The following is a 24,086-nucleotide window of genomic DNA, read 5'->3' on the forward strand; positions in this document are numbered from 1 at the left end:
CACTACAGGACAGGGTGGGCTGGGTAAGGGAGATCCCCTGCCCTCCATCAACGCTGACCTCGTGAAGGAACACCTTGAGAGGCTGGATACCTTCAAGTCAGCCGGCCCTGGCAATCTACACCCCAGGGTACTCAAGGAGCTGGCGAGCATCATAGCCCAGCCCCTGGCACAGATCTCTGAAAACTCCTGACGCTCTGGTGTAGTGCCCCAAGACTGGAAAAAGGCCAATGTGGTGCCTGTCTTCAAGAAGGGGAGGAAAGCGGATCCAGCAAACTATAGGTCCATCAGCCTAACTTCTATCCCGAAGAAGATCTTAAAACAGTTTATTAAAGAAGCCATCCTTAACGGACTGGCCAACGCCAACATCCCGAGGGACAGCCAGCATGAGTTAGTTTCCTGCGGGTAGGTCTTGCTTGACCAATCTTGTTTCATTCTACGACCAGGTGGGGGTGACCTATCACCTGGACAAGGGACAAGAGATTGATGTCATATACCTTGACTTCAAAAAAAGCCTTCAATCTGGTATCCCAAGATCATCTCTTAGCAAAACTGGCCAATTGTGGCCTTGGGTCCACCACAATCCGCTGGCTGGGAAACTGGCTCTGCCGTTGGACCCAGAGGGTAGTCACTGATGGAAGTCAATCGTCATGGTGCCCTGTGACCAGCCCCCAAGGCTCCGTCCTTGGACCCATATTGTTCAACATCTTCATTAATGATGTGGACACTGGAGTCAGAAGTGAAATGGCCAAGTTCGCCAATGACGCCAAACTTTGGGGCAACGCATCCACACCAAAAGACAGGAGGGTGATCCAGGCTGACCTGGACAGGCTCAGCAAATGAGCAGACAAGAACCTGATGATGTTTAACACCAAAAAATGCAAGGTCCTCTACTTTGGGAGGAAAAACCTGCAGCATCCTTATTGGCTGAGCAGTGCTACACTGGCTAGCACTACAGAAGAAACAGACTTGGGGGTCATCATTGACCACAAGATGATCATGAGCCTGCAATGCAATATTGCAGCTAGTAAAGCGACCAAAACGCTGGCTGGCATCCATAGATGCTTCTCAAGCAAGTCCTGAGACGTCATTCTCCCCTTGTACTCGGCCTTGGTGAGGCCGCATCTGGAGTACTGCGTCTAGTTTTGGGTTCCACAATTCAAAAAGGATGTGGAGAAGCTTGAGAGAGTCCAGAGAAGAGTCACGCGCATGAACAGAGGTCAGGAAAACAGACCTTATGACGACAGGCTGAGAGCCATAAGTTTATCAGGGGTGACCACCAGGATCTGGGGGAACGTTTGTTCACCAGAGCGCCCCAAGGGATGACGAGGTCGAACGGTCATAAACTACTGCAAGACCATTTGAGGCTGGACATAAGGAAGAATTTCTTTACTGTCCAAGCAAGCCCCCAAGGTCTGGAACAGCCCGTCATCAGAGGTGGTTCAAGCACCTACACTGAACACCTTCAAGATGCTTACCGACTTCCTGCCCTTCAGGTGCGGGGCTGGATTCAACGATCTTCTGAGGTCCCTTCCAGCCCTAATGTCTATAAAATCTATTAGTTTTATTCTTTTCCTCACCTTGCTTTAACGTATGCATTATTGCTAACATTACTGTTAACATATTGAAAACATAATTATTGTTATTTAGATTTACATCCCAAGCAATCCAGTATGGTTCAGAGTAGCTTACAGTAATAAAAATTATCAAAATAAGAACACGCATACATCAACACTTTTCGTCACCAAAGAAAATTATTGTAGTGCTACTTCTAAGCTTAATATCTCCCTTTGACATAACCCTCTACACACTATTTCATTTCTTCTTAACACTGCCTGTGTACAAAATGCATAGTAGAGCTGTTTTATATAAAATAATCACAGTACACAACTTACCTGCTGCAAACTAAGAATAAGTGTCTTTGCGCACTGGATTTTGTCTATCTGCCTTGTTTTACTCATTGTTTCTTTGATAATATCTCCATAGTCGTTGTAATACTAGAAGAAAGCCATGAAAAAGTTGAACTTTAGACAACAGTAAAACGTATTTAACTGCACAGCACTTTAGAAGAGAACAATGAATTAAGTACTCTCACGTACTTTCTAAGTGTTAAGCATTTTTTCATCATTTGTTATCAAAATTATAAACTAAAACCTTCCCCAAAAGTACTGAAAAAAATTCAGAAGCTTTCCACTTCCTTCATACTTTGGTTAATGTCAGTCATTTTTATATCGAGGCAGAATGGCCTACTTAGTTTCAAGGCTGACCTTGAATCACATCTGTAAAATACACAATTAATAGCTGTATTGACTTTTGGGAGGAGATCCCATTAGCTGTTAAGACAAAAGGGGTATCCATCCTGCACCTCCACACAAGAGCAACCTAGCCTCCACAGCCTTATCCTTTTAACTTGACTGCATTATGGGCTACTTGCAGACATAAAACAAAATAAAAACAAAAAAACCTCACATGCTTTAACAGACGTAGCAGCGTGTTAGTTTGACCCACCTCCACAGCATCTGTACAAATTGGGCGCTTCAATGGGGCTTTCTGGCGCTTATCTAAAACTGATTCAATCAGCTATTAGATAAAAGCTCCCAAAAGGCCCCACTTAAGCGCCTGATCTATACACATCAGGTGAGCTGGATCCACCTAACACACTGCCTCTTCTGGGCATGCACTGGGCTCAGCATGGGAACGCAACAAGTTTCAGGTGAAGTGCCATTTGTTTTTTTCTTTTAACATCTGCAAGCAGCATGATGCTCAAATAGAGCAGCATGGAATATCTAATATCTGTTTACAAGCCTGGAGCAAAGATTTCATTATGCCCCAACAATAAAATTCTAGATTAATGTGTGGCTGGATACCTACAAGGTATTTCCTGCTGAATTAAGGCAGTGATAAGTCTAATCAGAAATATTTCTATCTGAGAGGAAAAGTCTCTCTCTCTCTCTCTCTGCCCCCCCAATCCAATGAGTTTCCCCTTATATAAAACATCAAGGGAAAAAAAGCATACTAGAATGGAATTCATGTGAAAAAAACATTGTATTTCTCAGTGTTTGAATTTGAGTCATAATTTAATTAGTTTCTATACACCTAAACAAGCTGAAAAAGCCAGCTAACTTTCCATACTGAAATAAGGAGAGAAATATATTATACATCAGGAAGGGAAAACAAATATACTAAATATGGTTAAAACTCAATTTTACTGAATTTTTTATATGCTGAAAGGAAAGCATAATCTGTCAAAATGAATTTTTCCCCACATGAAATATATTCTGGCAAGTAGTAATTATTTTGGTTTTAAAATCACTTTTGTATAAAGAAGCCAGTATCTGGAAAGGTCTCATCACAACTAAAATTTCTTAGACTTAAGTTTTGTTTTGTTTTTTTATAAATGTTCACCATTTTATGAAGTGCAGTCTTCAGACTTACCTTCATATATTGCTTAAAAATATCTGCAGCAGTATTCATTTCCACCACAGTATATACAATAAGTTTACAAAAAGCTGCGAGTAAGTTTCTTCTTTTGTGCAATGCTTCAATCTTGCTAGCTTCATCATCTTGCTGTCCATCTGGAAAGAATTGAAAACATTGAAATACCAGGTTATTATCTGGGGGGAGAAGGGAGTTGTTTGTCTGTGTGTGTTTTGTTTTTCTGTTGTTGCTTGTGTTTTGAACTCAGGAATATTAACTCAGTGGTTTAACAGTTCCTAGCCTCTACCCTCTTTAAGTTAATATTAACATGAAGGAGCACAGTGTGTTCTAGTAGTCAGGACAAGTAAAAGGAGTCAGGATTGAAGAGTTCTATTCTCAGATCTGTTAGCAGGATAAAGCAGGGTATAGAGTTTGTTTGGGCTGAAGTAGCAACTGCATAAACTTCTGCTACGTTTGCCATTGTGGTTAAGACTTTGTGAAGACATAAGATTAGAGCATGGCTAGAATTAAAATAACTAATTCAGACTTCTCTCGTGGCAGAATTTAACTGTTTAACGTAAGCATCTTAAAGAACTGCTCTTTCATTACCAAACTGTAAAATGGCTGAAACCTCTTTGAGCAAGTGTTAAATTGTGGTGACCTAGATATATTTCCGCTAGAACTCCAACTGTATTGTTATTTCCCAGTTATTTAGCACTTTTCTTTTTCTTCTTTTCTTTCTTTTCAAGAATAGAAAAGAAAATTAGATTATGTTGCACTTAAAAAACAATGCTTTAGAGCCCTCTGAGTAGCCTTCTTTACGCTTCGTGGAATTCTGTGAAAACTCCTGTAATTGCGGTTACTTGAGACCAAACAGAAAAGGCATTATCATACCCACCTCTGGCTATCTAGTCTCCATTCTGAACCCTTATTAAACTAATCATTTTCTCTGTAAAATATTTATTAGCATTACTACGAGTGTATCCAAGAGAACCAAAGACAGCAGGTAATGAGCAAACTACAAAAGGTAATTGTAAAAGTTTCAATGTGCTTTAAGACACAGGATAACTGAAGTGCACATATTAATTTGGTCAAGGCTGATTAACTAACCCATTAAGTTGTCCTAAATTTTACGTAGTGTAGTTAACTTGTAATAATCGTTACCACAGGAGGATGTGGAAGCAGAAAGTATACACCCCGTTTAAAAAGGAATTATATAAGCGTCGTTAAAGATCCAGCCCATGGGCCAGATCCAGGCCGTGGAGCTCCATCACCCAGAGCAGCACCTGGGTCCGAGCTGACTCACGTGGCACCTGATCCCAGACTTGGGCTAAATGCAGCACCTGCCTTAACCTAAACCAACAATAGTTGGTGCCACAGAAGGTATGAGGAGGAATAAATCATCTAGACAAGCCCTCGAAAACATCTACTTGCCACTGCCAGAGAAAGAGCACTGAGCTTTAGTCTTAGGCCATGTGTAGACGAAATGAGGGGCATGTGTGTAAGACATTTTAAAGCAGGTTAACTGCTTTAATGGTGTTGGTGTTTGCATGCATCTGCGGCATATTGCGCCGCTGCAGCAAATTCAGCAGCATAACATGCCTTAAATGACTTGGGACGCAGCCCTACAGCCATGGAGCAAAACACTGGGCTCTGTGCAGCTCGGAAGCCCTGCAGGCAGCCTGGCAGCAGCACAGGAAGACAGGCTCCACCCAAGGTATGTTTTTCCCCCAGAGCCTGCCTGAGCTGCTCAGGGGCCTGGTGCTTCCCTCCGCAGCTGCAGTCCTCCCCAGGACCGCCCGAGCTGGGTGCCTGCAGGCAGGGGTGCCACAGACAGAGAAGCACCACTCCAGCCCAGCCCAGGGACCACTGTCCACCAACAGCTCGCCTGCCTATCCCAACCACCAGAGAGGCAGGTAAGTTCAGGTGTGTGCACAACATGGGGGCTTAAAGGGCCTAAACTGAAGTGGTATTTTTAAAAACCTACTGCTTCAATTTAGCAGCCCCGGTTCATCTACACGTACCCTTAGGTTCTAGGATAACCAGTAAATCCTTCAGAGACCAAAAGAAAAGAATTGTCAAACACGTTTCGCAGCTTCTTAAGAAAAACAATTTTACAAGGTTTATATATAGACTCATTCCTGGAATGGAAATTACACTTAGAGTGACTTAAAGATTTCAGTCTGCGGGGCAGGCGACATGCACATGCGCATGCTGCTCTTCACATTGATTTTCTACTCCTTCCCCTAGTCTAATTTTGAGCATCTGAAAGGATGAAATATATGCTTCTTTTCTTTCACAGTCTAACAAGTCTGACAGAAATGTTTTCCTCGATATTATGCATAATTTTTCTCTTCTCACATTAAAGACCAAAACTCTTATGTCACACTGAATAACTTCTTCCATCTATGGGTTTTCGTATTTGAATACTGATGAGCTAATAGGCTAATAGAACAGTTCTTTCATTTAAAGACATGCATAAAGGCAATTAGAAACATGGACACAACACAAGCGTGACGCTAACATCCGCGTGACAAATGTAAGTATGCTCCTTTCATCCCCTCACCGGCCCTGTACCCACCAATCTGAATTTCTACATTGCCTCCAACTCTGTGTTAGGAGGCCCCAAAGAGAAAATGTGCCCTGTCCCCTTGCCTTTCCTCTAAGCTTGCCAAAGTCTGGAAAAAATGCAATAGGTATGTTTGGTATGTACCACTGACACTCAAGTTCAGGTACAGCCAGTGGCATGCACCTGGCACATGCTCTAATGGTGACTACATTTGTTTTTTTGGCATTTGACTCATGCAGTGTTGGAATAAGCGGGTGAGGTTGTTTTTACAGCATCATTCCCCAGAGTCAGAGGCAGTGTAGAACTACCACAGAAATGCAACTCGTCAGGACAGAGGGCAGTAAATGTACATGAGCACACAAGCCAGAACAACATGGATATGAACACAAAGTGAGACCATACAGATGCACACACCTGCACTATTGTTGTCATCATCCTGGTCAATGAAGACATGATCTAAAATAAAGCTTAGCAGTTCAGACTGCAACGAAGAATCAGGAGTGTAAACAAGTGGCTCTAGCATATCTCTTCCTCCTGTCATAATCTGATGGCTGAAAATCATCAACACATCACATAGAATTGTGAAAGCCTGTTAAAAAAAAAAAAAGAGAGAGACATTCTAAATTTCTTCACAAACTAAATTCAATTTTCCAATGCATTTAAAAGACAAGCAGATGCTAAAGTTTCCATAGCAGAAATTATTTGAAGTTCAAAGCTTAACCCTGCAAACCATGGAACAGGTTAACTGACATTCAATGGTACTAATTATGTAAACAAAAAGGTTTCTTCATATACGCTTGCTGCATTCGGATAGGGCTCAGATAAGGACACTGCCAGAGACATCTGTCAAAATATACTTGTAAGATTTTGTGTGAAAGTTTAGAATTTAACTTAGTAGAAGTTCTAGCTGAAAGATATGATTAACATCTTGTAAAGGAAACAAAAGTGTAGGAAAATGTAAAAAAAGGTCCTCATTGCTATCGGAAAATATATGCAACTTTCTTTAGAGGAAGCAAGTCCCTGAATACTTACTGTGTACCCTTATTAATTTCTCCATTTGCCTGGACCTTTTACACAGCAGCTGGGGGAAAACCAGAACCTGTTCTTGTGCATGTGGTTCATTTGTTACACTTCTGTACAAATGCAGAAGAAAACAGCACCCTTCCAGGTCATGGCCTTTCTAATCCCCGTCTCCCCACTCAGCCAGTCCCAGGATGCCTCCGCTCACCCCACCACCTGTGTCTTGTCTATATCAGCTGCAAGGGATGACTGAGGCACTAGGCACCAACACCCAAAGTAGGAAGACTGCAGGGTTGCCTCAAAGATGGGGGGAGATGCAGATCTTCTAGGACAAGAGTATCAATGGAATCTCCTTTCTTGGATTCTTCCAAGGAGGATAAAAATCATGAATTATTAGTGGAGAAAACCTTAAAAAATTACTTTGTGAACATACCACTAGGATTTGACATAAATTTAAAAGCAATTGCTTTAAAAGCAAATAATCTGCTCTGAAGTGACTTAAAGCCACGATCAATCCAATCAACCAACCAAAGCATCAATTTAAACGGCCAAATTCATCTTCTGGAGAGTTGTTTTAAGCACACATACTCCTCAGACCAGATCCAAAACATTCACAACCCAAAAATCTAATTACTTTTCACTGTATTTGACCTATTAAATAAAAAAAGTTAATGCTGAAGTAACCAAGGTGCTTCCCTTCTGGGTGTGCACATACTTCATACACTTGAGCTGTTTTGTTTTGGTTTTTACTGCAGTGCATGCATATACCAGCCACCAAGGACATTTAAGGGTGAAGCAGGCTTATTACACAAGAGCATTTTCTCAACTATGAACGTAAGAGTGCAGAGATCTGAGAAAGACAGGATGGAAGAGAGGGATGCAGAACGTGCATATGCACAGTACATCTGACAGAACTAGTTATTCTAAAGTTAAGTAACGTTCACGTGATTGCCCATGTGCTACTCCACCATGGTGAATCCAAAATAACAGTCTCTTGAAGTGAAACCTCAGTCTTAGGAGAGTGACATGCCTTTGTCCATAGTTTCTGAAGTTTGTGGACTGGATTATGTATACAATGGTTTGTGAATGTGTAACTAAGGATCGAGGGGATTGTTTTACAGAGAACACAGAACAAGGTATCCATCCTAACCACTGCAAGGTATCCTTTTAGCCAAGGTGGTCAGAGAGTTCCACATAAACCAACAGTTCATTCAACCTTTAAATAATTCTCAGTTTCATTCACTCAGGACCCAGACAAACACTTTGTGCCCTGAATACGAGATGTATGCTGGCATTCTACTTGCATGGGACAAAATCATGCAAGTCTGCTTGGGTTTTAACAGCGTATGTTTAATGGTCTTAGGATGAATATTTGAACATGTCACTTCTTGTCTTCATCAACAGAAATTCACTTGGAAAAATCTCTGTAAAAAACAGTCCCAGCCCCTCTGCACCCCACGCCCCATCCTCTTGACCAAGGCACTGAGATGATCCACACTCCATGAAGTAGAAGGATCTCAGGTCTGAACATGGGATATATTTTTCACCCAAGATAAAAGATCCAAATTTGTTATTAGTGCTTCTGGGTTTTCTCGAGGTGCGTGCAAGATGTCCTGGCCGTGAGGCCGATTACAACAATTTGCCGAAGAGGCAAACACATCCCTATCTTCACGGGTTTGGAAGGTGAAGAATTTGCAGATAGAGCAATTCGCCAAACCCATGACTTTCCAAGCAGCAGAGCCACCAAGATCAAGCATTCATTCTGTGTGCATCATATACCTATGCTGGCAACACCAGAATCACTTTTTTTTTTTTAAACAGCTTTGAAAGTATTATGAAAAAGTACAGCTAAGGACAGTCACTAACCTGCTCTTTGACAGCACTGTTTACATTGGTCAAATAGTGCTGACAGATTTGGCAGAACACCCTCATCTGCTTCTTTAAACGTAAAAGGTCCTCCTTTAAAATAAAGCATTTTATAGAGTGATTAAACAGATGAAGTTTTACATTTTTAATGAAGAATATCATATGCTCTCTCAGAAATCTATATTTACCTAAAATGCTCAATAAAAATAAATACAAAAAAAATGAAATAGAAATTGTGCATTCTATTTTGCCAAGGAAGTTTTTCAAAATTTTGTCTAATATATCTGATAGTCTGAAGTATCATTAGAAAAAGGAAACAGACAATATAATATCTCATTTGACAACTTTCAGCAAGGAGTTAGAGGGTTATTCAACTGCTGTTAACTTTAAAAGAATTCTTTTGGTTCCTCTCCATTAATTCAACAGAGCATAAATTTCTGGATAAAGGTTTAATGTATTTGTGGCAACACAATAAAAGAAAACCCAATACAATGCAATTCCAACATGACAACACTAACCAACCCAAAGTTTATACCCACCCACCCCCCACCACCACAACTGCTGCCCTGTGCAAGAATTCCAGAAGGCTTTAAAGAAGGGTCAGCACTCTCAGTCATGATTTGGGGCAGCATACCCAGCACTTTTCCTCTTCATGCAGCAACCAGGGGGTTTTAAAAAATTCCTAGACATGCTGTAGTTTCCAACAGGAAATTAATCTTGCAGAATTTCATGAAAACTAATTTTTTTTATCAGGTATCTGAGGAATGGCCCTGTGGTTAAGTGCAAATATCTAAATTGCTAACCCAATGATAGCAAGACATACCTTTGTGGAGCTGCTTTCACTAATTTTTGCTAGCTGCCAAAGGATTACATAGTGAGTACACTGCAGTGCATGAATAACAATCTGTAATTAAAGATAGAAGAGAGTTAGACAAATACACCAGTAAGGACAGTGACAAGCCATAGTCACTGATGAACTTAAATTCACATTTTAATTACAAACCTGTTCGGGCATGTCTCCATTTTCAATCCCAGTTTTCAATAACTTGTAGTTGCAACCAAACAAGTCCCATCTTGACAAGTCATGAGCACTGGCAACAGGAGAAAAAACACACAAAATGTAACAAAATGAATAGCTATTTTTACACTAATTCTGGAATCTGATGTTTATTAAACACATTGCTTTCAAGTGTCCGCATGAAAAACACAGAAAAAAAATCAGTTTAACTTGCCAGTAAGAAATAAGTACACTTTTGTAAAAATATAGGCTGTAAATACAATCGATTCATCTTCTATTTGAGGTCTGCCATCATCACACATATCTGCATGTTATCTACACAGAACAGAAGTTCCACACAAAATTATAACGTGATCAATTTAGTACACCAGCATACGAATGCAAAAAGCAAGATTTTCAGCATACATTTCACTTACTTGTGAAAAGCAGTGATTCTTTTTAATGTTGATAGGACCTGATAAGCATCATCTTCATCAGGTTCTTCCCCCTGTAATTTATATACAAGGAAGTTGTCAGCAAAGTTAGCAACGTCAATATGAAGAAACCAACATTTTTGAATGATTTCAAAGACATACATACATACATACGCTAGAAGTTCAGTTACATGATACAGAACACCTAGGATATGGTATAACAGCTATCAATTTTCTCATTTCAGGGAAACTAGTAACCAGATAAAGTTATTTAAGTTTGCCACATGAAGTGTTAGCCTAACTGGACAGAAGTATGCTCGAGAGGAGTTTCAATTTTCTCTGCAGAGTCCAGCAGAGGCCACTGTCAGATAATAGATACTGGAGCAGATGGCTCATTGGTCAATATTGATACAGCAAGTATTTCAACCTAGGCAAAAAATGCACACAAAACTTGTCGATTGAACCTTTTAGCAACACACCCTGATTCACCCCTGAAAAGTTCCATGGGCCAACCTAAAACCTGTATATCCCTCACATGGCAATTCACACAAATGGTTAATTACAAACGGTCAGTACACTAGCTTCAGTTACCAAAACAGGCAGGGTACAGACACTTGTTTCTACTGGGTAAAATTTCCCCGATAAAAATCCTTCTAGGAAGAGAGAGCAGAACAGATATGTAGTATGCAGCCACCCGCTCTCTCATGCTCTTCGTGCCATCCCAACAGGGTGGGGAGAAGCAGTCTTCAGGAGCAGAGTACTAGGGGAAAGTTCCCAGTCCCTCCCCCAAGCAGAGCAGTGTCTGGCTTAAGAAAGAGGCAGAGAACACAGGTGGCTGCTCTCCTTTCCCAACTGGACTGAAAGGAAGGGAAATGAGGCATAGCCCACAGCCCTTTCCCCAAGACAGGGGGCTGTGCCGTGCTGCTTTCCTCACCACCCAGACCAGGGAAGCAAAGAGAAGCAGTGGTGCAAAGGCTGTTCTCCACTGTACTCCCAGTCTCAGGAACCAGTGGTGCAAACTCTCGCCTGTCTCTTACTCCTGAGACTCAAGTGAGAGAAGCAGGCAGGGGTCTTGCAGCACAGCTCCTTCTGCTCAGCTCCCAGTATGGGGAGCTGAGTAGTCGGAGCAATGGGGCAAACCCCCTGCCCACTCCACATATCTGGGACTCCAGTATGAGGATGGGCAGGGGCTGTGACTCACTACCCCAGGAAGAGCCTCCCTGAGCCCACTTCCCTGTCTGTTGGCTTCCCCTTCCCTCTCCTGCCACAGAGCTGTGTGGTGGAGGCAGAGATTTAAAAGCTAGCCATGCTTAGGGAAGCTTTCCCCACCCAGACTGAGCAGCAGGGAGTGGGGAACAAAGTCAGAAAGGGAAAGAGATGCTTCTTGCACTCAGCAACTGGCAAAGCCCCTGCAGCCTCCTCACACTGAGTACTCTGGCTTGAGAAGCAGGCTCTCTGCCACTCACTTCCCAGTGCCCAGCAGCCAAGCGGAAGAAACGGTGTGGCAAAGTTTTTCCAACCAGGAACTTCAGCGTGAGAAGCCAGGGGAGAGCTGGTAGCTGTTCCTCTCCTCACAAGTCTACAAGAGAGGCAGAAGCAGCTGGTTCCGATGCCATCTCAAGACTGGGGGCACAAGAGCCTTTTTCCCCTAACCCCCAAGGGGAGCGAACCTGGGAGAAAGTGTAGACACTCAGCCTTCCAGGAGAAATACTCCTTGGAATGACTTAACCTTGGTTATTCCAGGGTTGTATTTCTCCTGGAGTGGCCACTTTTGCAACTTACCAGTACTTTGCCCTCTAGCTTTCCTTAGAAAGCAAGTTAATTGGAGTTGTATGCATGTTTCCTGCCTGCTTCCATGAGATAGGCACAAACGTTTGGGACTCTAAGGTCGCGTCCAGATGTGGGTGAATGTGTGACATGCAGTGCCGCAGAGTTGTCTGCAATACTGCATACGCTGTATGTGCAGGCGTTCCTTGCACTGCCAATTTGCAAGGGGGGAGGAGGGGATGTTCCTGACACAGATATCCCAGATTAAAAAAAAAAAAAAAAAAGACACCTAAAGAAAACAGGGTGGGGCATGTGGCAGCAGCACGTGCCACCCAGAACTGGAGCTGCCAGCCAGGCTCCCTGCTGTAGGATCACCACAGCCGCAGCTCCAGGAACTCAGGTAAGACTGCTGTGGCCAGCACAGTTGCTGAGCACACGTGGCACAGATGTTCCCTGGGGCAAGCAGCAGCGCCACACGTTGTGCTGTGGTCTGTCCCCAGGGAAATGCATGTTCCCGCCCATGGGAATACGTTCTAAGAGGGTAAACGTGGGTGCAGGAAGGATCCTACAGCATAGCTTCGTGAGCTAACCAGACGGTAGAACAGTGGTGAGGACTCTAGAGTAAGAGCCACTGGCAACTGAAGTTCTTCTCATCGTTAGCACATGCAAGAAGTAAAAACTCAAAAAGACTGACTTAAGATCCTAGCTTATTTTCAAGGATGGGATTTTGTCATCATGTTATACGGCTGCATTTCTGTGGTGGTGATTGAAACACTTCTGGAAAAAAAAAAACTCAATTCTGTTCTTTTCTCTTTTAAAACACTAAAAGAAATAGAACTCCCACCACTCCTCTTGGGAAACAATTCCAGTATTTTATACATCCTTCCAGTGCTCCACCATAATTTCGAATACCATAACTAATACGCTGATGCCCCCCGTGTTTATCTTCCACTATTATTTGAACAACGGTAGAATAGGATCATTATCTAAACATAGAAATGAGCGGAAAAAAGTGATTTTAGGCTTAATGTATTATAAGCAATTTATTAAAAACAAATAAGAAAAGACCACGTACAACATAATATATAATGCATGGATGTCAGTTACTAGAGCTGCTTGCAAAGTCTGTGAATTTTGGAACTCGGTCATTTAAAAATTACACTTTATATAAAATGAAGTGATAAAATAACTTGCATAAAGAAAAAAAAAAGAAAAAAAAAATCAAACAAAAAAACCCCTTTAAGCAGCTTGTAACCCCACCAATATTTTAACTGTAGTAGAAGAGTAGGCAGAAATACCTGTAACTTAATATCATACAAACTGGCTTGGTTTGCTGCATGTTGTAGTCACTAAATATTCATCTTTTCAGGTTATATGGTGATGACATAATTACTTTTCAAGTTTTTGTTTCCCAACTAGAGGGAATGTAATTCCCTTTACTTGACAGTTCATGCAATAAGACAGCAAGGACAGAAATGTTAATCTTGTTCATCTGAAGTCAGGACAGAGTGGCACACCTCAGAAACTAACCGGTTCAGAGAGGCATGAGCTTTTTATGGCAGCAACACAGCATCTGCGGAAGTAGGCTGCTGCCCGTGAAAGCCCATTCCTTTTTGAATGAGTTATTCTTTACAGTGTCACTCTGCCTGACTTCCTACCAGTAAGGCAACAAGAAAGTGAAGGTGTTAAAAGACTAGAAAATAAGGGTCATATATATATTACATACCTCTTGCAGGAAGTCTTCAAGAAGTCTATTAAACTTGTCTGCCAATTCATCTATTAACTGACTTCTTGCAATATCAACTCTGTTAAAGATAGTGAACTCTTCATTACAGAGTGCATGGTATGTTTTAGAACACGCTTCCAAAACATCTGTATCTGTGTGCTTCTCTACAATATCCCGGATCTGTCGCAGTAAGGCATCCAGATGCTACAAAAGTAAAATCACAACTTTATAAAAGGCTCATTAAAATAATGTTCCAATTGTAGCAGCAAGATTTTTATGCCGGTTTATTACTTCTATGATTGTATCATATAAAACATAAAGCACTGTTCTAGACAACTTCAGAGTAGGGGCAATCTGCATCAGTATGCAAATTAAGTTGGAACTTGGTGAAGACTACAAATTTAACATATGCAAAACTCAACACTGCTGAACACACAGCACTAGAGCCGGAGTTACAGTTCCTGAGGAATGAAGCTTGGAGAAAAAATTGAGGCCCTTAGCTGGGATGAAGAAAGAATTCCATGCCTGGCTCTTTTCTTCTTCTCTCCTAAGTTACCAAGAGGTGGGGAAATTGAGAGGTTATGCTCAAGAGCAGAACAATGAGCAACCACTTGCCATGCCACAGCAGAATTGAACTGATCTGCTCCCTATCTATGTGGACTATCAGCAGCAGAAAGCTGCATTTATTTCTCAGACAAGACAGGTTTGGTCTTGCTTCCCTATTCTTGAAGAGTCTTTTGTAAAGTGAGTAACATGCAGAGTAGCATTCTGATATATAACCCTACACAGTAAGAGTGCTCATTTTTTTAAGAATATGGTCAATTTGTTTTCCTTTCTGCAGCCTCAACATAAAAAATGAATTAGGTGGTAAGGCAGAACTGCCCCGTCACTTACACCACCAGCTAGGTATCTGCAAAGGCACGTGAAGTGCGAATATGGTTCCAGTGGATGCCACTATTGAAAAGAAGCAGTACTGCACAAGGCTGAGTCATATACCTTAGGTATAACCCATATTTGTGAAGGAGGAGGAGAAATCGCTCCAAATAACACACTAGTAAAACTTTCAACTATGGAACTATACACATATCTCTTATATGCCACTCTGATGTTTTATTAAGTATTTGCACTGCAAGAACAATTTACTCTAAAGATATTTCTCCAAAGCATGAAGTTCACAGTTCAGTTCAAATTGAACAAGCTGGCTCAGACATTTCTGCAAAGCACTACATTGTGTCACAATGTAAACAGCCCTCAAAACTCAGAAAGTCAAACCTAGGTTTTCAAAGAGTCTTGAAAAATAACCAAATAAGGCCTCATCTACACTGGTAGATACTACAGGTCTTTTACTCCATCCTTAAATTTTATTTTTACGATACCTTACCTTTTCTAATCGCCCTGTTGTATAGATTTCCAAATCAAAATACTGCGGTAACTGTAACAAGTTGGTGACCTTTTCTGCATCCACAGAATACTGTCAAATTAACAAAAATAATTAATTAATTAATCAATGAAATGGTTTCTGGGATTTTTTTATACTTCCGCTATATTATTAACTGCATAAGATCCAGGTACTATTAAAAACTGTAACGAAAAAAGGTTTCTAACACATAGCAGTTTGAATGACATACAGACTTTTGGAAACATACACCATTTGGCTATCATTTTTACAATATACAACCACAAAGTCCAAATAAAATTAAACTTACTTTTGCTAATAACTGAGGAAGTGCCACCGCAAAGAGCTCTGTAATTCTTGTCCTGTCATCTAACTGCGTTTTCTTTTCCTTTGCTGTCAACACCTAAATTATTGATATAAAATTTTGTAACTAAAAAAAAAAATCTTAGATAGTATCGTTTCATATTTTTTAGGGACTTGATAAAGCATTGGAGTCTTCAAAGACTGACTTAATCCTAACATTTAAAATGATATCCACTTAAGTCAAATTTTAAAGTAGTCAGTCACTTTACTTCGGGGAGTTTGCTTCACAGCAAACACCCTAAAATCTGGACAATTAAGTTTTCCACTAGAAAATGCACGATCCACAAAATGCCACTAAGATTGCCATTTCAATTTTCAGAGTAGTCTATGATAGTTTACCACTCAGTAGCAAAAAAATTCAGCACGAAGTCTGTCAGTCTGATTATAGTTTTTATACATTTTTCCTGTTTTATAAACACAATTCAGTCTTCTAATCCAAATGAATTTGTAAACGCACATTTGACCGGCTAGGCAGACGCACCTTTCCAACAATTGCCCATTCACTGAAATTAGTGTTTGAGATTGGGGGGGAAGAGACACAGACACGTAGCAACATGGTCACTGTCACAGACAACTATAGGAAGTTGTGGTTTACGTACTTCAAAAAAAGCATGAACCATTTCCTTCTCCCTCATTTTCCTGACACTCCTCAGATAGAAAGCAGTATCAGCCCCTGAACAGATACTAGGGATACATTCATTTGAAAAAACCCAAAGGAGCAAACCAAAGACCACCAGTATCTGGGGGAATGTTTGTTCACCAGAGCGCCCCAAGGGATGACTAGGTCGAATGGTTATAAACTCCTGCAAGACCGTTTCAGGCTGGACATAAGGAAGAATTTCTTTACTGTCCGAGCCCCCAAGGTCTGGAACAGTCTGCCAGCGGAGGTGGTTCAAGCACCTACACTGAACACCTTCAAGAGTAAATTGGATGCTTATCTTGCTGGGATCCTATGACCCCAGCTGACTTCCTGCCCTTTGGGCAGGGGCCTGGACTCGATCTTCCGAGGTCCCTTCCAGCCCTAATGTCTATGAAATCTATGAAACAGAAATGACTTTCAGGATTGTGGTAACAAGAGATGTAGTTTCTCAAACAGGAGCGTAAGTATATTCAGTTTAAGAAAATGTATTAAATAGTGTAACGAAGTTTAATGTGAAAACGAGGCAGCAAAGTGTTGGTTATGCATAAAATTCAGAAAAGCCATTTCTTCAGTTTCTGTAAGCAAGAACAGTTTCTTATGCTCTAAACATGTACTGGACAAAACAATTTTCATCTAGCTTAATCAAGTATTGAAACTGTTAAGAGAAGTGCAGTAGAAAGATGTGAACACCAAAATATTGTGAACAAAATATTTAAAATACAAAATTACAAATTTAAATAGTCTCTCTGCAGCACATACCCTTTTCCCTGTTCCTCTTCCCACAGGTGGATGGCATTCAGCTGCTTGTCGAATTGTACAAAGCATTATTTCAATCAGTGCACTTTCTTGTCTATCCGTTAAAGCTGAAATTTAAAAAAAAAAAGAAAAAGATGTGCAGTCTGTCTTATTTACTATCTTCTCATAATTAGAGGAAAAGCACCAAAAACCCTACATATCAGCAAAAAATATAAGCCAAAGCCCTGATCCTGCAACACCGGTATTTTTGTGCACGTACATTAGTAGCTCTGAGGTTGACCTATAGAACCATTTTTACAGAGATCAAGAGTTACTCAAGCGTAACCAGAGGTTTACAAGATTACCTCTTCACCCTACAAGGATCAGTGGTACGGTTTGGGATCAGTGGTACAGTTTGGAACAGTGGAACCTTCTAACTAGAGCACTCTCACAATCTCTGTTCCTCCTTCCACCGCAGCTCCAATTACGGAGTGGCTGTCATCTCCATTCTTTCCAACACTAAACTCAGGTCCAACATTTAAAAGAAGACTAAGAGGGGAAGGCGGACTGGGTTCATCTTAAAGAACTCTGGTTACATTTCATACCTCAATGGGATTCTGCTTATTCCCACTCTTGGAAGTTTGGCAAATGGCAAACATAGCAAGGATGCTAAAGACTATTTCAGCAAACTGCACAGCTGATCTAGAGACCAGATCTAAAGAACACTTCACAAGTACAAACAGAGCACCAAACAGCAACTCAACAGAATTTTAAGATGAAAATGCATGAAGTATTGAAGCAGCTGTGTCTCAATCAAGCACGTGCTTGGATCAGACATGCTTAGATCACTATAATGCATAAACTAGCCTACTTAGAAAGGCATTGCTATGTGGTAGTTAATGCTTTACCCCCCTGTACCCACCACCCCCTGTGGGACAAAACTGGAGATGATTTTCTATTGTCCTCAGACTTATTCAAACCTAAAATTAACATCCTCGTTCTGGTTTCTGAGGGAAATGCAAATGCCCTTAACTATAATTTTTGTTTCAAGCTACCTGCAGATACAAGAGCTCTAGAACACAGCACAAAGCATCACAACAGAAGCCTCCAGGGTACCCTAGTACTTGACCTTTAGCAATAAAGGGGTTCTCTCTAATGTTTTATCAGTGACGAGGCAAAATATTTGCTCTCTCAGATGCCTGTTCTCCAGACACGATCACCTGTGAGCATGTCCCCAACTGCAATCGTGGCAGAAGAAAACCTTCTTTCTTGGAGCATCTAGCTGCTTTGTCCTCTGTTAAGACAGCGTACTTGATGGTACAAACCCTTGGGATGGTATCCACCCCCACTAAGGATACTGACACAAGGTGCGTTTGGAAGAATAAGCAGCCCCCGGGAGACAGATGATACAACTCTGATAGCACTGATCCTGACAGATCAGCTCTTACGTTTAAAGAGCAAGTCTAATAAAATTCTTTTTACAAGAAACCCTACAAGTCAGTTTCTTTGAATATTACTAACTTTATGCTAACGTTAAGTTCACAGTACTGGAACATATCTCATGAAGCAGAAGATGGAAGCCCTACATTGTTACCTTGCTACAGCTGAACATCCAGATCTATATAAATGTCCATAGGTTTGACAAGCACTCCTATTCTCAAATAGCACACCTGGGACAATGCAATAGCCTATTCCTACAAATTCTTGTCCATAGACATGGTTGAGGTTTCATGTTGGCTTTCCACTGTGACTGGAAGGAACTAAGACAATTGGCACACTAATACTCCTTTTCACAGGCTTATTATCCAAACACTCAGAAAAAAGGGAGTCCTCAACAGCACTACTATTAAGAGGTTACACTGGCCCCCGATGGACTATCATATTGGCCCACAAGCACAGTATGTAGAGTCTAGGCTTCCTGGAAAACTAAGTGTAGAAACCCTTATCATTAGCATTTACAATTTTATCATGTAGAAGCGCATGCCTTTTTCTTCACAGGCAGTCCTCAACTTACAACCTTTATAAACTGACACCCTGTTTAAACCTTCTGACATCAGTTTCAACTTTATGACACTTAACCCGACACCACGCCAGCGAACAAGTTCACTAGAGAACACCTGTCCAATCTTCCTTGGACACTTTCTTTAAGAAAGCAGACAAGACTCCAGAAAAACCTGCAGCCAGGACTCCTGAGAAGACTCCAGCCAAGAGCCCTTCAAAAAGTCCAGCCAAGTCATCTCAAAGTCCTTCCACAGCAATACGATTGCTATTTACACTATAAATACAATAACATAGCTATACTACTCATCTATAATTGACTGAGTACAAAATTCTGGGTTATTTTTGGTGAAAATTGGCTATCAGGCCTTGGTTCAGGAACCAATGCCCCATTTATAACATTGTTTCGGGGGGGGGCGTGGAAATCGGTCCTGGGTTGCAACTTTTCGACTTAAGACACAGTTTTCAGGTGCCAATTTTGTCGCAAGTCCAAGGACTGCCTTGTTTAATTAAGTCCAAGGATCAAGCTTGTTTAATTAACCGATCTAACTACAATTCCTCTTGCTGCTTTTACAGAGGATGACGTGCTACAGAAGAAGCGGAAGTCTTCTCATTCTTTTTAGGAAAATCGCCATGGAACAAACAGTAGGCACTGGGATAGCAATTTTAAACTATTACTGAATTGTGTTATTTATACTTTTCTATTATCTCTATAACCAAAGATCTTTGGGAATTTTAATTTCTCAACTTTTTTGCGACTATAATCAATCACTAATGCTAATTATAATTTAATTGCACTGTGTACAGAGTTAATCTGTAGCATTATGAAGTCAGGCAAAATGTCTGAAGGAAGAGGGCAGGAACTAAATGTTAATGGAAACAGTTTTTTAGGAGGGTTAGAGGACTGCATCATACAAGACTACTTAAGAAATGATGTTGGGATATTTAAGAAGTAGTGCAAAATACTGTGTTTATTCAATGCCAAGATGAGGTCTCCCCTCTTCCCCCCCCTCATTTAACATAGGGAAAGAAAGTCCCTTGTCTTGGAATTGAGCTGGGGGTAGTGTAGGCAAGTACTCCAGCTCAGGCCCCAGGTTGCGTGCCCTTGCCACCTCTGTTTCCCCCACCGCCCCAACAGTCCTCCTACATATAGTTTTAATTATTTTACTTTAATTACCAGGTTTATTTAAGCTAGATTTAGATGTCCACTGACACGTGAGCATTTTGGGACCAAATTTTGCCTTCACAACCACGCCCACACGTGCATGGACATTCGATTCCCTGGGGGCAAGTAGCAGCGGCGCACCTTGGGCCACTGCTAGCTTTCCCTGGGAATGCCTGTGACATGCACCCTCTGGCATGTGGCAGGTTACCCTGGGTGGGGTAGGGGAGGCTGGGGCCAGCACTGGGCTGGCCCTAGCAGCCTTATCTGGGGGCCTGACAGGGCTGGAGCAGCAGCGATCCTGCTGTGCAGAGCCCAGCCAGCAGCCACAGCGTAGCTGCAGCTGGCAAGGCTCCCATTTTGGGGCGTGTGGAGTAACATACATATGAACAGGAGATCAATGTTTAAACACTTTCTGTCTTAAAAACAAGGAGGCATGCACACGTTATTTATTATTCCAGGCTAGCATCAGTAACTGACTTTAACTGAATATGGAAAATCCATTGTTTCAAAGATAACTAGTCCTTTAAAATATTTTTATCTTTTGCTGAAGAGCACAGAATTCTTTGCTGTATTATAAAACTTTAGTAAAGGGAACAGTGGGTCCAAAATTCAAGAATTAAAATTCTGGTATGAATAAAATCTTCTCCAAGAGGCTGTAATTTCAGCTATTATGGGCTATACTGTGACAATAATCACTCTCAGTAATCTGGATAGAAAGTACCTAAATTTATTTCTACCCTGCTTAAATTAAGCTGAAGTTCAGGTAAGTTAGTTTGAGGAACTTAAGTATACCAAATACTGAAAAATTACATATTAGTTGGGACAATAAGTTATATTGAAATCTCTTACGCTCCTCCCCATTGAGTGGTTCCTCCAATAGAAGACTATTCATACATTCCCAGTCCTTCAGGAGGTCTGTTGCACAGTCCCACATGCTATCCACAAGATACGCAGCATGCTCATGTAACTGAAAAAAACACCCCAGAAAACAACACAATTATATTCAGTCAACAGGACAGTTATCTATGAAAGTAGCTATACAACAATAAGCCTCCCTTGCCAGTACAGAACACGCACATATTTTTAACTCGGTGACAGATGCATGCAGAGATACTGCTGAACAGAATATTAAATGCAGTACTTTTAAAAGCAAAGCTAGTATGAAAATGTATTTTTCTTTTGTGTTTGACTCCAAAGTTGCTAAAACACCAACAGGGGTGCCTGGAAAGAGTTTAAAGCAGCAGAACGCAAACTGTAAAATCAGTCTGTATTCAAACCTGTATGTGAGCGCACACTGACTATGCCCCTAATTTTCCTAAGTCTGTACCTGAAAGTGCACCATTAACTCTTTTTCACTTACACGAGGCACTAACCACCTTCTAGAATAGACTAGATGCTTAATTCACTCTGCTGGGTTATTTTGTAATTTGCATTTTCTGTACTACATTAACTTTTTTGTAGGTGACTTTTGATTTTATTTTGTTATAATAAATCTTTTATACAATATTAGCATGGTCCCCAAAGAGCAACTTTTAATTCATCCTGTTGTTGACGCTCTTATAGAAAGAGAAATATTTCAGATACTGTTTCAGACTTCAGACTTGCTGTCTGCATGGTCAAGCTGGTTTGTTGTACTCTACAGATCATTCAAAAGATGTGTTACGCTATACAGAATGAGTATGTCATTTCCCAAGGAAACATGATATAACGAAATTAATATGGGCATGCTTCAAGAAAGAATGAATCTCTCAAGTGATATAGAAAAAATATGAAATTCAACTTACTTCACTTTCCAGAAAGAAAAACACTAATGTCTTGACAAGATTTGCATTTGGACCTTGTCTCCCCCTTCTTTTCAACATTCCATCATCTTCAGGATCTCTGCGACTGAAAAGCCTAAGAAAAAAATTGTTTTAAACCTACTTAATCCTTCATAACCATTGCCACAATCACTGTCGGACACATAAGTGTCTGGATATGAAATGTTTAATGTTTTGTTGTGCGGACCTACGTTATATTTAGAAGGGGAGGATTTCTCAAATCAGCTACTTTCAGATTTGTCCTACATTTACTTCATTTTGATTTCACTGGGTCCTTTAGACAGATCCTAGGGCAACCACAACATTTTAAGAGAAAAAGATAGATAAGTATATATCTGCACACTTCATGAACAGGAATGAAGTCTTGCTTCCTTACTCATAAAACTGCCCTTTGCAGAACCCTCTGTAGAAGATAATAAGAAGCAATGAAGACATAAAGACTGAAGTTCTGCTATTTACTTTTCTGAGATTAGCCTCCAACATAGCTTCTGAGTAAAATGTTTTGCAAAAGGTATTTTTCCTGGAACAAGCACCTAGCCTCTATACAAACTAGTAATGAGGCTTTTGAAAAAGCATACCTTAAGTTCCAACTGGCAGCTCTGTAAATTTTAAAAATGGCTACTGAGTTCCTTTGTGGCATGGAATCCAAGTCACAGGCTTTGGCAAATGCTCCTCTTCAAGCACTTGACTACTGCAGCTTTAAACATACGATTTATCCCTGACATTGTGTTTTAAATTTGGGCAAGTATCACAGTCTTTGCCAAATTTAGGTCTAAGTCTTTATGGCACTGATTCTCTAGACAGACCACAATATGTCCAATAGGTTAATCCATTTTTATGATCTCTGAAACCAAACGGCTCAAGTTTATAGACAACTTAAGAGGGCATAACAGAAGTAACCTCTGCTCAGTTACTGCCTTGCAATAGTTCTAAAAGTACATTAACAGAACAGAGTGAAATTTTATCTTTATTTGTACGTATTGTGTGTCCACGTCTTACTCTTCTATATCTGGCCTACACACTTGTCCATCCCAGCAAAGGCCACAACATAATATACATTATAGAGGAGCCAGAAGACAGCCCTCCCTCTCAGCTTGTTAAAGGCCAAAGTCAAATCCCCTTGCTTTACAGTATTACAAATTGATGGATAGATATTTTATAGCCCCTTAAGTGGTTTTACTCAGAAAGGAGAAAAAATGGATGCCTACATGAGCAGCATAAAGCACAAGATGTGGCATGTACATCTACCAAGACTACAGAGGGTCCTGTTACACATTCAAATTAAAAGTTGGACAGAAGCCTGGTATAGAGTTGTTACACATTTTCAAGCACTAACTTTATGGCTGGTTGGCTCTTTTCATAGCTGGATTGTCATTTTTATCATCTGATAAATTACTTTGCATGTGTGGCTAACCTAACTTTATTGCCTAATGAACCAGTCAATTAGAATAATACAACTAACGTAGCAAGGGCCAGAAAGAACTTTACCTCTCATCCAAATAAGATGGATGAGAGGTAAAGAAACAGATTCCTGGTACATCCAGAAAATAAAATCTCTGCTTTCAGACATGATATATATATTTCCTTATATTTAATAAACAAAAATCGGGGTGCAATGCACAGATTAGCATGATTTCATAGAATCACAGAAGTAGGGTCGGAAGGGACCTTGTAGATCTTCAAGTCTGGCCCCCCGCCTGGGCGGGAGAAAAGACTGGGCTCAAATGAGTCCAGCCAGGTAGTCATCAAGCCTCTTCTTAAAGATCCCCAGGGTAGGAGCCAGCACCACCTCCCTAGGAAGTTGGTTCCAGCTCCTAGCCACCCTAACTGTGAAGTCGTTCTTGCGGATGTCTAATTTAAATCTACTCTCTAATAACTTGTGTCCATTGTTCCTCGTCATGCCAGAGGGCGCTAGGGGAAACAGCGTCTCCCCTAAACACTTCTGGTCCCCCCTAGTGAGTTTATAGACAGTCACCAGGTCCCCCTCAGCCTTCTCTTGTGAAGGCAGAACAGGTTTAGGTCCTGCAGTCTTTCAACGTAGGGTCTGCCCTGTAGTCCCCGGATCATGCAGGTGGCCCTCCTCTGGATCCTTTCAATGTTGTCCACATCCCTCCTGAAATGGGGCGCACAGAACTGGACACAGTACTCCAGCTGTGGCCTGACCAGCGTCGCATAG

General features: G+C 41.0%; 1 protein-coding gene across 1 annotated transcript in view; it reads right to left on the reverse strand.

Annotated features, from left to right (window-relative positions):
• Positions 1–24,086, reverse strand: part of STAG2 (stromal antigen 2) — a 63,683-nt gene that overhangs the window by 11,917 nt on the left and 27,680 nt on the right. Inside the window, exons 13-25 of the mRNA XM_019540176.1 lie at positions 21,875–21,986; positions 20,940–21,057; positions 16,952–17,055; positions 15,500–15,592; positions 15,175–15,264; positions 13,794–13,997; positions 10,304–10,374; positions 9,873–9,960; positions 9,693–9,773; positions 8,870–8,962; positions 6,398–6,572; positions 3,433–3,572; positions 1,893–1,994 (exon numbers count right to left, since the gene is read on the reverse strand). Coding sequence (XP_019395721.1) covers positions 1,893–1,994; positions 3,433–3,572; positions 6,398–6,572; positions 8,870–8,962; positions 9,693–9,773; positions 9,873–9,960; positions 10,304–10,374; positions 13,794–13,997; positions 15,175–15,264; positions 15,500–15,592; positions 16,952–17,055; positions 20,940–21,057; positions 21,875–21,986 — 1,471 coding nt within the window. The remainder of the gene's footprint in view (positions 1–1,892; positions 1,995–3,432; positions 3,573–6,397; positions 6,573–8,869; positions 8,963–9,692; positions 9,774–9,872; positions 9,961–10,303; positions 10,375–13,793; positions 13,998–15,174; positions 15,265–15,499; positions 15,593–16,951; positions 17,056–20,939; positions 21,058–21,874; positions 21,987–24,086) is intronic.

This window comes from Crocodylus porosus, unplaced genomic scaffold, assembly GCF_001723895.1.
Source record: "Crocodylus porosus isolate Cpor-Errol unplaced genomic scaffold, CroPor_comp1, whole genome shotgun sequence".
Lineage (NCBI taxonomy): Eukaryota > Metazoa > Chordata > Crocodylia > Crocodylidae > Crocodylus > Crocodylus porosus.